This window comes from Helicoverpa armigera, chromosome 19, assembly GCF_030705265.1.
Source record: "Helicoverpa armigera isolate CAAS_96S chromosome 19, ASM3070526v1, whole genome shotgun sequence".
Taxonomy (NCBI): Eukaryota; Metazoa; Arthropoda; class Insecta; order Lepidoptera; family Noctuidae; genus Helicoverpa; species Helicoverpa armigera.
In genome coordinates this window covers 10,591,449-10,607,562 of record NC_087138.1, presented here as the reverse complement: position 1 = coordinate 10,607,562, position 16,114 = coordinate 10,591,449, and the positions used below count along the sequence as shown (strand labels likewise).

Below are 16,114 nucleotides of genomic sequence, written 5' to 3'. Positions count from 1 at the left end.
CGGTCAATGGTCTCGCTATTGTTGCGAATCCCTTGACAAATCTCCTGAAGAAACTAGCCAAACCAATAAAACGGCGCACGTCATGTTGGTTCTGGGGTACGGAAAATTTTGAAACTGCATCAGTTTTAAGGACCCCGGCCTAATCCCATCCGCACTGACTTCGAATCCCAAATATTCTATCTTATCGAAGCAGAATTTGCATTTCTCAAGTTTTAGAGTAAGTCCACTGCTTTTGAGAAGTAATAGAACCTCCTCAAGTAATTTTAGGCAATCTTCAAAAGAGCGTCCTGGGATCAAAACATCATCCATATATATAAGCACATGTTTGTTTCTAACCTTGGCTAACACTTTATTTATTGCCCTTTGGAATACGGAGGGAGCGTTTACCAGTCCGAACGGCATACGGTTGTATTCGTATTGGCCGTCGGGCGTAATAAAGGCAGTTCTTTCTCGGGATTCTTCAGCTATGGGAATTTGGTAATACCCTGATGCTAAATCGAGAGTAATAAACATGGTATTACCAGCCAAGAGATCCAATTGATCTTCTATGCGGGGGAGTGGAAAATGTTCCTTAACGGTCTTTCTGTTTAAAGCCCTATAATCAACACATAGGCGTTTTTCGCCAGATTTCTTTGCACGAGGACTATAGGGCTTGCATACGGCGAAGAAGATTCCCGGATGATGCCACTCTCTAACATTTCTTGAATCATAGATTGTACTAGTTGTCTATCAGAATATGACAGGCGATAGGGCCGGTAGACCACGGGCTCAGAATCTTTTAACTTAATTTCCATCTCTACACTAGTTGTATAGCCCAGTTCATGCAAATTAGATGAGAAACATTTGCGATATTTCTCCAACAATTTCACAAGTTCAAATTTCTGCTGTTGTGTTATGTTACCGCATTTTAAAGCTTCGTCAGTTAATTGTATGTCCAAAATATTATAAGTGTTTGGTACGTCTAGAGTGCTCGCTACCCGAGCTCGTGTCACTAATGTATCTATAGGCATATTTATGTCTTTGTCACATATGTTTTGTATTATTAATGTCCCTAATCCTAGACTTAAGTCATATTCACCGGGAAGAAGAAAATATTCATAACCTGGGCGTCCTCTAATTGTCCCGTGTACGTAAATCCTGCCGCAAAAAATTGTATCTGACTTTACCTTTATAGCATTAGTGGTGTGTGGTTTTAGATTATTAGACTGAAAGGTCAGTAATATCAACTTGGAGTCATCGTGAACTTGGCAGCGCTTAACAATTATATCTGTATTAGTTTTTGTTATTTGTATCTGTGGACGTTCAGTGTACGTGTGTCCTAGTAATACCGGGTCATTAATCATATCGTCAGTCACAATCAAAATCTCAACATTTTCTTCAATTATGTCCTGTACATCTATATCAACGAACGCACGTCCTACTGGCCGGTAGGGAATATTACCTAATCCCCTCAAAATAGGCAGGGACTCAGTTTTCCATTGAATTCCTAGACTTATCGCGTCAGTCAGTCTAATAAGGGTACATTCGCTTCCAAGATCAATATGAGACAAAAGTGTTTTGCCATTAATTCTAATTGGAATTTTGTACTTAGCATTTATATTATCAGTCGAATGTACTTCCATTACAGACTGGGACTCTACATTGGCTTTATGAGCTTGGTTCGTTTTATTAGGGCAGTTATCTGCTAAATGACCTCTCAAATTGCAATTATTGCATCTAATTGTAGGTTTAGAACAACGGAAAAATGGATGACCAGTCTCGTTACAATTATAACATTTTAAACTTTGTGGCTTAGGCCTTTTATCATTATCCGATTTTTGAGCAGGTTTCTTTTCCTGTCGATCTGTATTTTTATTTTTAGGATCGTTACCAATCGGTTGATTAATTTTTACACTTTTAAAGAACTTAAGCAACTGTTCGGGTTCAGAGAATTGCGCCCCTTGAGCACCTAGGCGAACACCCCTATCGTCTATGCCGTATATTATGCAGTCGACTGCATCCTTACCATAGATTTTGCAACGGTTTAGCAGATTAATTTTAGTATAAAAATATTCCTCAAGAGATTCGCCAAACTTAGCTCTCTTATTCAACATTTGAGTAAGTGTCTCCGCATAGTTAGTTTGTGAAGGAAAAGACTCCGTTAACCTTAATTTCCATTCAGACCAGGAATGTAGCAGAGAGGAGACCCTGATACCAGGTTTTAGCAACGCCGCAGAGCTTGGGCATTGCATAATGGACTATTTGTTTATCAGACCATCCATAAATCTGAGCGCATTCTTCAACCTTATGTATCCAGGTCTCCACAGTCTGCTCACGGCACATTGGGTCGAAATCAGGTACAACATTTAAGACAGGGAATTTATCTACGTCAGTGGTATTTTTACTTGCTATAACGTTTAAAAGTTTTTCAACTATATCTAGATTACTTAAATTAGCACTTCTCTTCCTACGAGGCGACCTTTCCTCCGAACTTGACAGCGATGATTGACTTTGTACTCTACGTCTTTTAGATAAGCCTTTATGAGTAGTTCTTGAATTCTCTCCTACCTCGTGCACTGAAGGGCTCCGGAGCTGTCGTTGCTCACAAGATCGCTTACTCGCCCGCTTACTTCTCCTCGACCGTCGTTCACGTGACCTGCTACGACGCACGGCTGGAGTTCTGGACCTCGGCTGCGTCCTAGCATTCCTTTCCTGCTGCGAACTGTTTCTGTCCACATGCCTGGATTTTTGCCTGTGCTTCGGCATTATTCCCAATTGTATTGCCTGAAACTTACGATTGTGTGTATTAGATACTTCATAATTAACTTTACTAACTTACATCTGTAGGCGTATTTTGCATGACTTTTGGTATGTTCATGTGCGAGTATAACCTCAGGGAGTAGCCCTGGCAAGGTTATGTGCATGTGTATGTGCGTACATGTGAGTATAACCTCCAGGGAGTAGCCCTGGCAAGGTTATGTGCATGTGTATGTGCGTACATGTGAGTATAACCTCAGGAGTAGCCCTGGCAGGGTTATGTGCATGTGTATGTGCGTACATGTGAGTATAACCTCAGGGAGTAGCCCTGGCAAGGTTACGATGCATGTGTATGAGCGTACATGTGAGTATAACCTCAGGGAGTAGCCCTGGCAAGGTTATGTGCATGTGTATGTGCGTACATGTGAGTATAACCTCAGGAGTAGCCCTGGCAAGGTTATGTGCATGTGTATGTGCGTACATGTGAGTATAACCTCAGGGAGTAGCCCTGGCAAGGTTACGATGCATGTGTATGAGCGTACATGTGAGTATAACCTCAGGGAGTAGCCCTGGCAGGTTATGTGCATGTGTATGTGCGTACATGTGAGTATAACCTCCAGGGAGTAGCCCTGGCAAGGTTATGTGCATGTGTATGTGCGTACATGTGAGTATAACCTCCAGGAGTAGCCCTGGCAAGGTTATGTGCATGTGTATGTGCGTACATGTGAGTATAACCTCAGGGAGTAGCCCTGGCAAGGTTATGTGCATGTGTATGTGCGTACATGTGAGTATAACCTCAGGAGTAGCCCTGGCAAGGTTATGTGCATGTGTATGTGCGTACATGTGAGTATAACCTCAGGGAGTAGCCCTGGCAGGTTATGTGCATGTGTATGTGCGTACATGTGAGTATAACCTCCAGGGAGTAGCCCTGGCAAGGTTATGTGCATGTGTATGTGCGTACATGTAAGTCTTGATAACACTGTCGTGATAAAACGGAACGAACAAACCAATGAAACTCTGTTTACACTTGCATTTCATGAACATAAAATTATTTATAATACAACTACACTAGTTTAAACGATAATCTAGTTAGCTGTACAATGGGCAAAATCCTTCTTCACATTGCCAGTAGGTAGGCAGATTAGAAAAAAAACAAAAGTTTTACTTACGTTTTCACTTCTGTGGACGTGGTAAGTAGAACTTTTAGTTCTACTTTTATCCTGGCTTCTGATATGTGAGGTTCTTGATAAAGTAAACTCCTTTGTCGTATGTGTAAACTATTTATTACAGTACAGCGTTTGTGTAGCAGAGGGTACTAAGTTATCGAGACAACTGACAAGTGACGACTGAGCTTTTTCTCAGCATTTCCCGCCTTAAATAACCTTGTCGATGACAGTTGGTATTCTGTACAAAAAAGATTTAAAGCGGGAAACGAGTAACTACCACAAAAGTGTTGCCAGTTACAAAAATATAAAAGCATATTGTGACGTTATTAATAAATCATTTTACAAGAACTATTTGTAAATTTAAAATAATATTTATAAATTTAGCCTAACACATATGACATATTGTCAGTAATTTCGTAATTGTTAATTAAAATACAGAAAAATGTGTGTCTGTTTAACTTTTATAACACTAGAAACAGATTCCGTTGTTGGAACACAAAGCAGAAAGTTAAGTTTAAATTCAGATAGAAATTGCCGAAGTACTAAGCACGTTCCAAAAAAACTAATGATTATGATCGTTTTTTGTTTCTCTTTTATTCACAATTTGATCTGAAAATTACCCTTACTGCAGCTCAAGTTGCTCAAGTAGTGTTGCTAAGACGTCAAGGGCGTTCGCAGCGGAAGATGGTTGAAACTTTAAGTGCACCGCGTACTTGTAAAAAATATGAATAGAAAATGTATGATCAGACTGGCCTTTACACAAGAAGATCAGAAAGTGGCAGTGTAAGGTGTTCGTCGGCGCACGACGACCGATTTATCGTACGTGCAATAATGAAAAATCGGTTTCTCACTGCGTTAGAGATACGCCAGCCTTTGCAAACAGCAAGAAAAGTCAACGTCCGTAAGCACACAATAAGAATTAGGATGGAGGAACGGGATCTGCGTGCTCGAAGACCAACTCGTGGCCCGGAACTTCTCCCGCACCATCGCAAAGCCAGACTTAGGTTTGTAAGAGAACATGCAAATTAGACGCATGACCAATGGAGTAAAATTTTATGGACCGATGAATGCAGAGTCATCTTAAGAGCTTCAGACGGCCGTGAACGTGAATGGAGAATGCGCGGAGAATGATTTCTTCCCACCACTACCAAGCAAACAGTCGGTTTTCATGGTGGGTCCATCTTAGTTTGGCGAGGCATAAGTTCAGAAGCCCGTACTGAATTATTGGTTTTCGAAAGTCGTCTGACAACAGTGCGGTATATTGAAGAGATCCTTCAAAATCATGTTTTACCCTGTCAAGGATTCATAGGAAGTGAAGAATTTTGTTTAATGCAGGACAATGCTCGACCTCACACAGCTCTTTGCGTCGATCGATTACTTGTTCGAGGTCGGTATTCAAAAATTGGACTGGCCTGCAAGAAACCCAGCCATGAATCCTGTAGGACATGTCTGGAACATGCTTAAAAAACAGGTCCGAGCAAGTCGTAACCCACCACGAACTCTCAGTGAACTGAAAACCGCGCAGGTAGCTGCCTGTGAGGAGATCTCTCAGGTGGAGATAAAAAACATCATCCAGAGCATGCCAGATCGTATGCAGGCAGTCATCAGATCAAGAGGAAGAAACACCTATTATTAAAATTCGATAACTTTCTGTTTTGTTAAAAATGTTGAATTTAAAAGTTTATGGTGATTATTGCGATAAAGGACTCTATTTTGTAACTCAATGAAACTTAATGAAAATCCTCACAATTCTGTTGTTTGTTAGTCATTTTCTTTTGGAAAATGAGTAAATTAAACAATTTTAAAATAAAAATTCCGATTTTTCATTTAAATAATGGTTATAAGGCCCAAATGTGCTTGGGCCAGATTCCGTGCCGCTGAGTGTATTATTCTCTTACATTACCTTAAGTCTTAAGCACTCATTGTAAAAAAAGCAAAAAAATTATAAGGAGCAATAAAGGGGAAAAGTTTATAGTAATCGTTATCACCATTAGCATATAATAAAAAGTATATCAAATAGAATTAAAATTCAACATGTTTGAAAAATGTCCTTTTGTAGTTAATTGGATGTTTATAAGGGCGGGCGCACAGTTGGCAGTTGTTCACCTTTCGCTACAGATAACACATGGACGGACGCGCGGACCTGCGCTGACAACTCGATATTTACATTTCCTATCTATTGATGCACCTTGTTATGGTACAGATAGGAAATAAATTGTGAATAGGCGTAGAGAATAAACAAAAAATATTATATTAGATATAATTTTTATATTGGATGCAAACGTAAGGGCGTTTTAATTGAGTTATTTTTTATCTTCTATTAATCAATTACTTACTAACTTACAATAAGTGCTAATTTCTAACACAAAAACTTACTGGTCCACTTAACCCCATACTTACATATATTTTTTGCTCCAATTCTACATACAAATTCTACATACTGAAAATAAAAACCATCTTGACTGCACGATTATGCACTCAGTACACGGCAGGGGCGCGGCGTTTTTTCGCGTGTTGTCGCGACTCTTGCCGTCACCGCGCGCCCTAATGGCGGGGCTTGTCACGCGCCCGGGCCCCTTATTTACGGGGCCCGATAACCATCGCGGGGCCAACCTGCTTCGGCCCATACACAAAAACGTCAGCGGAGAACTAAATTAACTTTACGAGGTTATTCTCTATAGAAGATTTATAGGGAATAGATGTTAATTGTTTGTTCTATTGGTTTTGCATTGTTGCGCTATTTTATTGGTTTTTCTATTGCTGTAGTTTTTGTAATAAATCAAGATATTTGCGGCAATAATTTCAAACGATAGTTTAATGTCTGATAAAGCCGTAACTACAATACTTAATAAATTATTTCATTCTTCTGATTCCAAATCAATAGTAGTTCACAACATAAATAAAAATCACCCTTTGAAGAAAATAACCATTTTTTTAAACCCAAAACAACATTAAGTCCTACATAATTTCATCTACAATTTCGCTTAATTCTCCCATAATGGTATTATAGGAAATAAATCAAATGAGCGGTACACATGCTGGCTCCCAGGCGCCCTGCTTCCCTGGTGTCGTGACAACCAGCCATTACACTCTAATGATGTGCCCGTGATGCATCCCGCTGGAGAAAATACTTTAATTCGTGTACCAATGTGTGTTACACGATTTGAATGGTGATTTTGTGTACCTATAATGTCTAGTGTAGAACATTTGTTTTGGCTGCCGTGTGGTCTCTATTCAATCTAGTTGTATTTTTAACATATTTATAACAGCCTCAAGATTTTGTTCTATTTTATATGGTTTTTTCTCGTACAATCATCAAATTCACATTACCGAGCGTGTTCTATCTGCAACATCTTCAATAATTATGGGGTTTTGTGATAACAGCAGTGGTTAGGGGGAGATAGACAGACGTAACGCATTCACGCATAACTTGTGAAGATTTAAAACTCTAGAGATTTTTTTCCCATATTGGAGTTGTGATTGAGGCAGATATGCGGTTTTTTAGTTAATTGTTAATACTAACTAACTTGTAGACAATTATAATTCTATCCTAAGATCCTTAGATGAAGTTATCCCATCCCCAAAAATGGTATGCTAATATTTCAGAAAAACTATCCTGTTTTTTTCCGTTCTTAGTAACCCAAAATAAAACAACACCGTTGTTTATTCGAACATCATTCTATGATATAAAGCTTTGTAGTAGGGTATCCGATGTTCGAGGGGCGGTTGACAAATTGCGTTACAATTGAAGTGGACGTTTACACTCGCACCCTCCTATAGATTCCTGCTACCCTAGTACCACAGAACTTGGAAAACTATGATATTTATGGAAAAAAAACAATTCTGGTGTGTGTGATTTACTTTTAAACATAGGTACATAACATACGTGTAGAAAATACAAATTATTGATTTTAATAACAAACACTGTCGTAGACAATGCATCATTTTCTACACACATACAAACACGCACATCTACTTATTTTATGGCTAATGACATATCATCTATTAGAATTTTCCTAAGAACATTAAAATAAATACATACCTTAAAATAAACTAAAGTTGAAAATAATGCTTATCAGAATTTTGTGCACATATTCACCACCATTTTATCAAGCGATGTTCCGTGGTGTTGTATTGTCACTTGCCGTGAGGGGCGCTCAAGCACTCTTGATACGAGTGGATAATGCCGTGTTTGTTTGTTCAAAGTATTTGTAGTGCTTTAATGACGATTTGTACTCTGAAGGGGTGTAATAAACTAATGGGGCGTTAACAACAAGCATAGTTTTGGTTAGAAATCGGAAAGAGTGACAGAATACCTCTAGAATTTTATTTAAGCCCGGAACTTAGGACCAAAACTCAGTTGGTGTTGTAATCTTTTGAACTTGAAAGCTCTACATAATAAAGATCTAGTCTCTCGCAAACTATCAACACATTCAAAGGTTAAAAGATTTATGGTAAACTTTCCACAAGTGATAAAAAAGGCCACTTTTAATACTTTTGCAACAAAACTTTTCTTTTTCGTAATCAATAAAAAAACATTAATGGCTCCATCATTTCAATCAAATCACATTATCCTCTCAGACCATCGTCATCGATGTAAACAAAACCAAATTAGTAGTCACATTAACAGCACATGTCGCGTTTCTCATTCACAATGGGGTCCCATACAAACGCCATAAGAATCAGTGCACGGCCGCGCCAATCCATCTCGAGTGCCAATTAACAGCCCTATGCATGCATGCTCATTGTATGGGGATACACGTGCTGTTTTTTGTATGAATGCGCCTTTTTCTGTTGTTTATAATGGAGTATCGGGTGGTTAAGTAATTTGTTGTTTGTTTTGAAAGGCTGCTGTTTAATGAAATGCTTCGTTTTATCTAATAGCCAGTCAGAATCATCCCGTTCTGTTCGTAGAATTTATTATTAGTAAAATAGTTTTAAATGGGTATACAATTATACATACATGTATCCAAACATACATGCATCTGATGTTATTATTGATGAGATAAACGATGGGAAATCAGGCTGTTTTAACAGCTGTTGGAGTTGAAGATCTATTGAATCCTTATCGTTGTCTAGAAGTTTAACTTTTGCTTCATCTATCATGTTGTATCATGCATACAGTTTGCATGAGTCAATGCCTATATTTTTATCAAGTCATCAAATTCTTGATCGTAGACGCCTACTACCAGATACCTTGTTGATCACTAATCACCAGACAGTAATAAATCTGTTATCACTCATAAGTATGCCGTAATTAATTAGGGCGTTAGTCGACCAGACAGTGTGGGTAGACTATCTGACAAGTGATGAGAGCAGCTTGCAACACTCGCAGTTGCATCCAGTGCTGTGCATTTAGGCGCACTGCCAATTGCACCTCCGCTGATGTTTAGATTTACGACCGAGGAAGTGACGGTCACATTGTAATTGTCAAGCTGGGGGTTATAGACTTTGGTACGAGTCTGACTATGTCTGAATGTAGACTGTAGGTCAGTTTTGTCAGAATGGAATCTTGACTCTACAGACGTGCTTGCAATTTTTGGACTGTAATTTCTTGCAAATGATTGTTCATTCTATTCCATATATCATCGAGTCTTTAGAAAATAATATAAAAATACCTTAATACATAAACAGAAGTCCGAAAGAACATGCGACGACATTATTTAAAACAACTTTTGTACAGACATAAAAACAATATAACAAGCGTTACTCTCACTTGATTTACACAATTATTGTGCGTATAAATTAATACTAACGAACTTTTTACGACTGCATGTTCGTACGTTTACGACACACGGTATTCGGTAACTCAGGACTATTCTTGTTTTTCAACGCCATCTCGCGGACGGTTTTACGACTAAAGTACCTATATACTTGTGTTTGTATCTTAATCGGTCCTAAGATATGGGTGACAGTGTTTTTAATTGTTTATTTCTTGTTTAACTGGTTTAGGTTTTGTTTGTTTGTCGCTAATGAGGTTTGCGAAAACTGGTCGCATTTTTGTGGGTTCAATGTTCCTTTAGCTTTTATGCGTTGCTATAAAACTACGTAATCTTGACTCATTGTAATCGTATGTTAGCTCACCTTCCTAGTTTGTGGCAGATATGTCTTTGAAGATGTTTTAGACATTTGCGATAAAAATATCCCAAAAGTTCCACTATAGTTTTCTATCAATAATACTCCCTTCAAACGAAGAGTCTAAGACTATAAAATACGCGTTTATGTTCAAAAATGCACCCCTATATTTTGATATAGATACCTTATGACAAAGGGTATTCTTGTTGGTAGCTTCTATAACTTAACTAACAGTATCCTTCTCCCCTCGTTCCAGGTGTTGAAGTACTGCGAGCACCTGCACGGCAAGTGGTACTTCAGCGAGATCCGCGCCATCTTCTCGCGCCGCTACCTGCTGCAGAATGTCGCCATCGAGATGTTCCTCGCCAGCAGGAGTGAGTATACCAACCTATTCCTCACTTACATATCTCATTTACAGATTTTTAAGAACATATGTGACCACGTGTTAGTTCCATAAAAAAAAACTGAATTTTATTAAGCCAAGGATCTATGAGGAAACATAGATATTTATTTAAATTGTAAACGAAGGTAACTTTAAACCGATGCACTGTTCGTATCGCAGACGCAATAGTTAAACAGTCGCCGTACACAAGAAGTGTACAAGAAAAGCATAACTAAATAACTGTCTTTAGACAGATATGTAGGTAGAAGAAAGTAGGAGAGACTTATATCTAAATTATTTTAAAGGTATGTTTTTTTCTATATTGGTCCAGTCTGTGGCTTTCTTTTTGCCTATAATGACTCCTAAAAAAATCGAGGCATGCTCTATTCTAAGAGTTACATTGCAAGGTTAATTGGTATACTTAATGTGAAGCAGTGTTTTGCACGCGAGAGTAATGGCACAAGGCAGCATCCCCACACTGCACACTATCAAATACATCTTTGCAGTTCTGGTTTCCTGGTACTTTTGGTTCGACCAACACAATTGCAAACTCCTATTGCTAATTTAATAGCAATGTGCACTAGGTGTATTTGTTACGATTCTTTCTTTCCCAGAAGTTAAAAAAAACTGCATATCTAAGGACCAATTTTTCATCAGCCATAATCTATATCATTCATCAGCACCTAATGTCCCAATTCTGGACTTATCACCTTTTTCATCACCCATGGGTCACACGGATTGGTGATTGCAGACCCACCCCCACCGGTGATGAGCTGCCCATCACCAGTGATGTGACAAAGAGAGCAATTGCACGTAATATATAAGGTATTCTCCATGTTTCAGCGTCGATATTCTTCGCGTTCCCCGACCAGGCCACCGTGAAGAAGGTCATCAAAGCACTGCCCAGGGTCGGCGTTGGCATCAAATATGGCATTCCTCAGTCCAGGTTAGTGATAGTCTAATAGTTTTTCACTACAAACAAAGTAGGTGGATGATATTTTACAAAATAATGATAGTAAAAATTTGGATATGGTAAAAACTAAGCCAAGATTAGAAAACTCCTAGCTAGACAAAGAATGTGCTGCCATCTATCAAATACAACGCGAACTAAAAAGGCTTTCAAGTTTTCCTTGAGAGCACAAAACTGGTTGTGAAAAGTCGATTATGTTTCTCCGTATGTTATGTAGATGGCGCTACCTATGCCATTGATTGGTTGATCATGGTTTTTTGGTTGATTAGTTTTTAAAAGGTAAGGTAAAAAGTTTACGACGTTATTCTTAAACAGTCCATATTGAATGCTGTTTAGAGATTATTTACCAATTATGTACATGTTTTTTCCTTATTTACTGGCTGTTAATATGATTCCAATTACTTCGTGAGAAAACTATTTAGTACATAAAATTATAATGGTTATCAATTGGTTCAGTAATTTTAGCAACAGATTGTGCAGACATATTCAAATAATTAATTACGTAAGGAAATGTTTAGGTAAAGAGAAAATTAAATATTTATCTTCCTCTTGCTAATGGAATTACTATCTACCGATGTTTTCTCGGTGAGCTAACATATCTGCACTTGAACGTTGACCTCATTTCATCGGTACATAATATTATCTTATCGTTATGCAGGTCAATAGATACTTGTATAAGTATAAATAAAACAAACATTGTAAACAATTCACTCCTTTATTCACACTTCATCACAGCATTTATCTTTCATTTATAATTATGTAAGTCCACCCATTTTTATAATAAAAACATTCAGTCACCCTGTATGCAGTTCATTCTCTTTAGTGTTAATAGATACGTCTAGTTCTTCTATGAGGAATAAATAGTAATGCTTATCGTATAAAAATACTCATCTACCTAACTGTAAGGTATAAAAATAGTAGTTACTTTATAAATCACTTCAGTGCCTCGATTTTGTTACACCAATATTTGTACTTAGAACTAGGCAAAACTCGATATACCTATGTCGTCACCTTGTATTAAAATTATTTATCACTAGTGGAATGTAACATCATCAAAACGTTAAAAATCATCCTAATTAATACTGATCACAAAACTTCACAAACAATACAATATTAAAAATAGTTAACTATACAAATTCATTGGTAACTTATTCATTTATATCTAAAAGTACTAGGCTAGCATAAGACGGCGAAGATCATTCGCGGTGGTCTGTAGTCTTCTTGCATTCGTCCAGCGTCCAATTCTTTTCTAAAGAAACTGTGGCTCCGGCGCTGTGTCGCCTCTGCACGGGCTTGCCTTCCATTGTGGGTGGCTTCTCTTTCGTGAAACCAACTTCTGGATCTATTTCTTTCTTGTCATCATCAAATTGCTTCATAATTTCAGTCAAAGTTTTTCCTTTAGTCTCCGGAAGGAAAAAGTAACAATAGGCCGCTCCCAGGAGCGCACAGCCACCGAAGAGGTACAGTGTACCGTTACTAGTTAACAAGTTTTCTAACTGAGGGTATGTCTTAATATTAAAGAAGATGAGAATGTATGCACAGCAGGAGGTGGCTCCTGACATGACCCCTCTTATGTCATGAGGGTACAGTTCCCCGGACATTATCCACGGAAGTTGTAAGAACCCGACCATACTGAATGACACATGTAGTAATACACAAGCGAGTTTTACGAGAGGAGGTCCGTTCACACTGTCGCAGACTGCCGCTCCAAGCATTGCTATGCCTAGCAATAAACCTGAGGTTGCAGCAAGAGTCTTTCTCCTAAAGCTGTTGATCAAGCATGCTCCCACTGCACCCATGAATACTCGCACGCCGCCAACAATGATAGATGCCGTGAACTCGTTCACACTGGTCCCCACAGACTTGAAGAAGTCTACAGCGTAGTACAGTATCACGTAGATACCAGACATTTCTTGGAATATAAAGAAGATGATGAGCAAAAGGAACGGCTTGACGACACTTCTCCTCTTGAACAAGCTGAGTTTCTGTACGAAGGTCATGGTTTCTCCTATTTTTCTATCTTTGGTAAACTCCATGAGCTCTTGTTGTGCTGTGCTGTTGTTCTGTCGGAGCCAGAACATCGCATTGTAGGCTTCCTTCATTTGCCCTTTAGATGCGAGCCACAGGGGTGACTCTGGGACAAAGTACATTAGGAAGGGCGTCAGAAGGGATACTCCCGCGCAAATGGCTGCGACTTTCCTCCAATGTATGAACGCTCCAAGGGAGTAGACGATGAATATCCCGGTGGACACCAGGCCAGGTCCCAGGGCGCTGAGCACTCCTCGCTTCTCGGGAGTAGTAATCTCCGCCACGTATATGTAGGAAACCGTTGACATACCTGCAATATGAAAACGGTCGTTCAATTAGAAACGGTCAGTTAAGTGTGAAAATTTGACACGGTACGTTTGTTTTGAGATTCAATTACTTTGTGAGGCGCCCAGTCATTGGTCTGTTGTGATTTCAGAAGATATTTGTTTTGCGATAACCGCTCTTGCGAAGTATTATGATCTCTTTGTTTCATGAATGTTGTAAGAAATAGATGTACTCACCAATTGTAAATCCAGTGATAAACCTTCCTATACATAGGAAGATGTAGGTTTCTGAGAAGGCGATGATGAGCCAGCCCACCAAGTTGGGCAGGACGATGGACTGCAGCAGCAGTCTCCTGCCCACTGCATCCACCATCATGCCACCCAGCAAGGCTCCGATTGGGTTAGATATCACACCCAAACTCGCTGCAACGAGAATATTAACATTAGGGCATAATTTTAAATTTAGTGCCTATTGAGATCGATGTCAATTTTTAGGCTTTGTTTGGTTCACTACAAAGTTTGGCCTTAGCTAAAATTTACCATACGAAGACGATAGCTACTATCCTATCTCATACAACATATTATGGCAGCCACGTTTCACACTAGCTTATCTAAATTTCGCATCCGACCTCATGGTAAGCCCAACGTTATCTACCCAGCTCCTTGAACACGCTATAATCATAACTCTATACCCTCGCGTTGTGCGTGCTCCGCAATAAGGCGCTAGGCTTACGACCCCACCTCCTCGTGCCGCTTCACTCCTAGTACAAATCATTTGTTTGACTATATGCTAACGTTATCTTGTTTGCGCATGTCAGCGATTTGCGCCAATATTTAATTAGAAATGTCTACAAAATGTTGCTTTATTTGAATTGATAGCTGTTTCCTACTGTAATTATGTATCTGATCATGCACCGTATTGTAAGACCAACTTTTATTTGATTGGTCCTTTTCTACATTACTTTAAATTTCTTAAATATTTGCGGTTTCCGACTGTACTAAACTCACTTTCGTTAAAACGTGCTTTGTGTCAAAGCATTATTTTTAGCGTGTTCAATGAGCTCGGTCACGTGTTCGCCCTGGCATCGGCCGCTACTCCCGAAATAAAACGTAAACATTGTTTTTAGCGCTATCCATTCAGTTTGGCTAGTATCGTCACTTTTCATCTCTTTGTTTACATTGTTTTTGATAGAAGGGATAAAGTCTGAAGGGAAAAAATAAAGGGACAAAGTCCCTAAGAAATAGCTATCATTTCTATAAGTAGACTAGAATATTACACGTGCACAAACACATTTTTAGCATGAAAATGTTAGCAATTCTTAATGAATTTTCTTTCGACATCCTGTCAGACAGATAGCATAGCAACCAACTGTTGTGGACATAGTGATTAATGATAAAATGTTAGGTAGTCTGTCTGGATACTCAAATATCAAGGTTACAATATTTATACAAATTAAACTAGAGAAAAATATAGTTAGAAATAGAGTTAAATTACTGTAAAATAAACTCGTAGGAGTTTTATTTACTTTTAGCACACTTCCCGTTGTCATTGTTACCTGTCAATTTCTATAATGTACACACTATACATATATACAAACTTAAGCTACTTATCTTTATACAAAACTAAAAATAAAGTACTATATACAAAATATATATAAACATAAAACATAAAATATAAAAGAGCATCGATCAGGCGTCGAAGTATTCCTCCGCATCACTGTCCTCCGGAAACGTGCCCAGAAGACTGGCTGCATTGCCACGTTGAATGGCAATGCTAATTCTTTGTCCGAAGAATAAGCCAGCCCTCTGGTCACGCGAAGCGTCGACAAGCCTTTTTGCGATGTCCTTATAAAGTAACCGCGAACTCGGGCCCCATGGTCCGAGCGTTTCGACCCCAAACGGCTCAAAAGTATAGTTCCCAATAAGGTTACTATACTTGCGCCGCTTGGTGGTCTCTGCAGAAGCAGCAGCCGCACCAGCATGACCTGCCGTGCAGGGAAGATGCGATGGCGCCAGGGTGTCGACGCACGTTGCATCCCACACCAAGGGCCTACCCAACTTCCATGGCAACAACGTCATACCATCTGGCCTCTTTCCATCGTCACGTACCAGTCCATTAGGCTCTAACACGGCTGGCACGCCGGCGGTGGAAAGAGCACGACGGATAATGTCGTTAATGCTGGCATGCCGTGCAATACGACCAGCACTTCTGCAGCACGACAGACCATGGTGCCCGAGGCTGTCGACGGCTTCACCGCAATGGCAGCGATGCGGAGCAACACAGGGAGCGCCTAACCGTAAGCATGTAGCGATGCGGAACGTTGTGTCATCCAGCATAGTGCCTATGCTAGATGACGGGATCGCCTGTAACCAGAGACCCGACTCCCACTCTCCCACAGCCAACAAACGGGCACGCTCAGCAGCACTATTACACGTATTTAATAGATTATTCCGTATAGTGCTACAGAGCGGC

The 16,114-nt window shown here is 39.4% G+C and overlaps 2 protein-coding genes and 1 long non-coding RNA gene across 6 annotated transcripts in view; 1 reads left to right on the top strand and 2 right to left on the bottom strand.

The window, feature by feature from the left end:
• Rg (rugose) overlaps positions 1-16,114 on the top strand; it is a 317,709-nt gene that overhangs the window by 246,016 nt on the left and 55,579 nt on the right. Inside the window, exons 41-42 of the mRNA XM_064039352.1 lie at positions 10,234-10,351; positions 11,203-11,305. Coding sequence (XP_063895422.1) covers positions 10,234-10,351; positions 11,203-11,305 — 221 coding nt within the window. The remainder of the gene's footprint in view (positions 1-10,233; positions 10,352-11,202; positions 11,306-16,114) is intronic.
• Positions 2,359-2,985, bottom strand: LOC135118201 (uncharacterized). The gene is made up of 2 exons (XR_010277424.1): positions 2,931-2,985; positions 2,359-2,870 (listed from the first exon to the last, which is right to left on the bottom strand). It is a non-coding gene; the product is annotated as an uncharacterized LOC135118201 (long non-coding RNA).
• Positions 12,026-16,114, bottom strand: part of LOC110373937 (facilitated trehalose transporter Tret1-2 homolog) — a 47,260-nt gene continuing 43,171 nt past the window's right edge. For all 4 annotated transcript variants that reach the window (XM_021331432.3, XM_021331434.3, XM_021331433.3 and 1 more), the window contains 2 exons: positions 13,879-14,064; positions 12,026-13,667 (listed from right to left, as the gene is read on the bottom strand). In XM_021331432.3, coding sequence (XP_021187107.1) covers positions 12,526-13,667; positions 13,879-14,064 — 1,328 coding nt within the window. In that variant the 3' untranslated portion in view covers positions 12,026-12,525. The remainder of the gene's footprint in view (positions 13,668-13,878; positions 14,065-16,114) is intronic.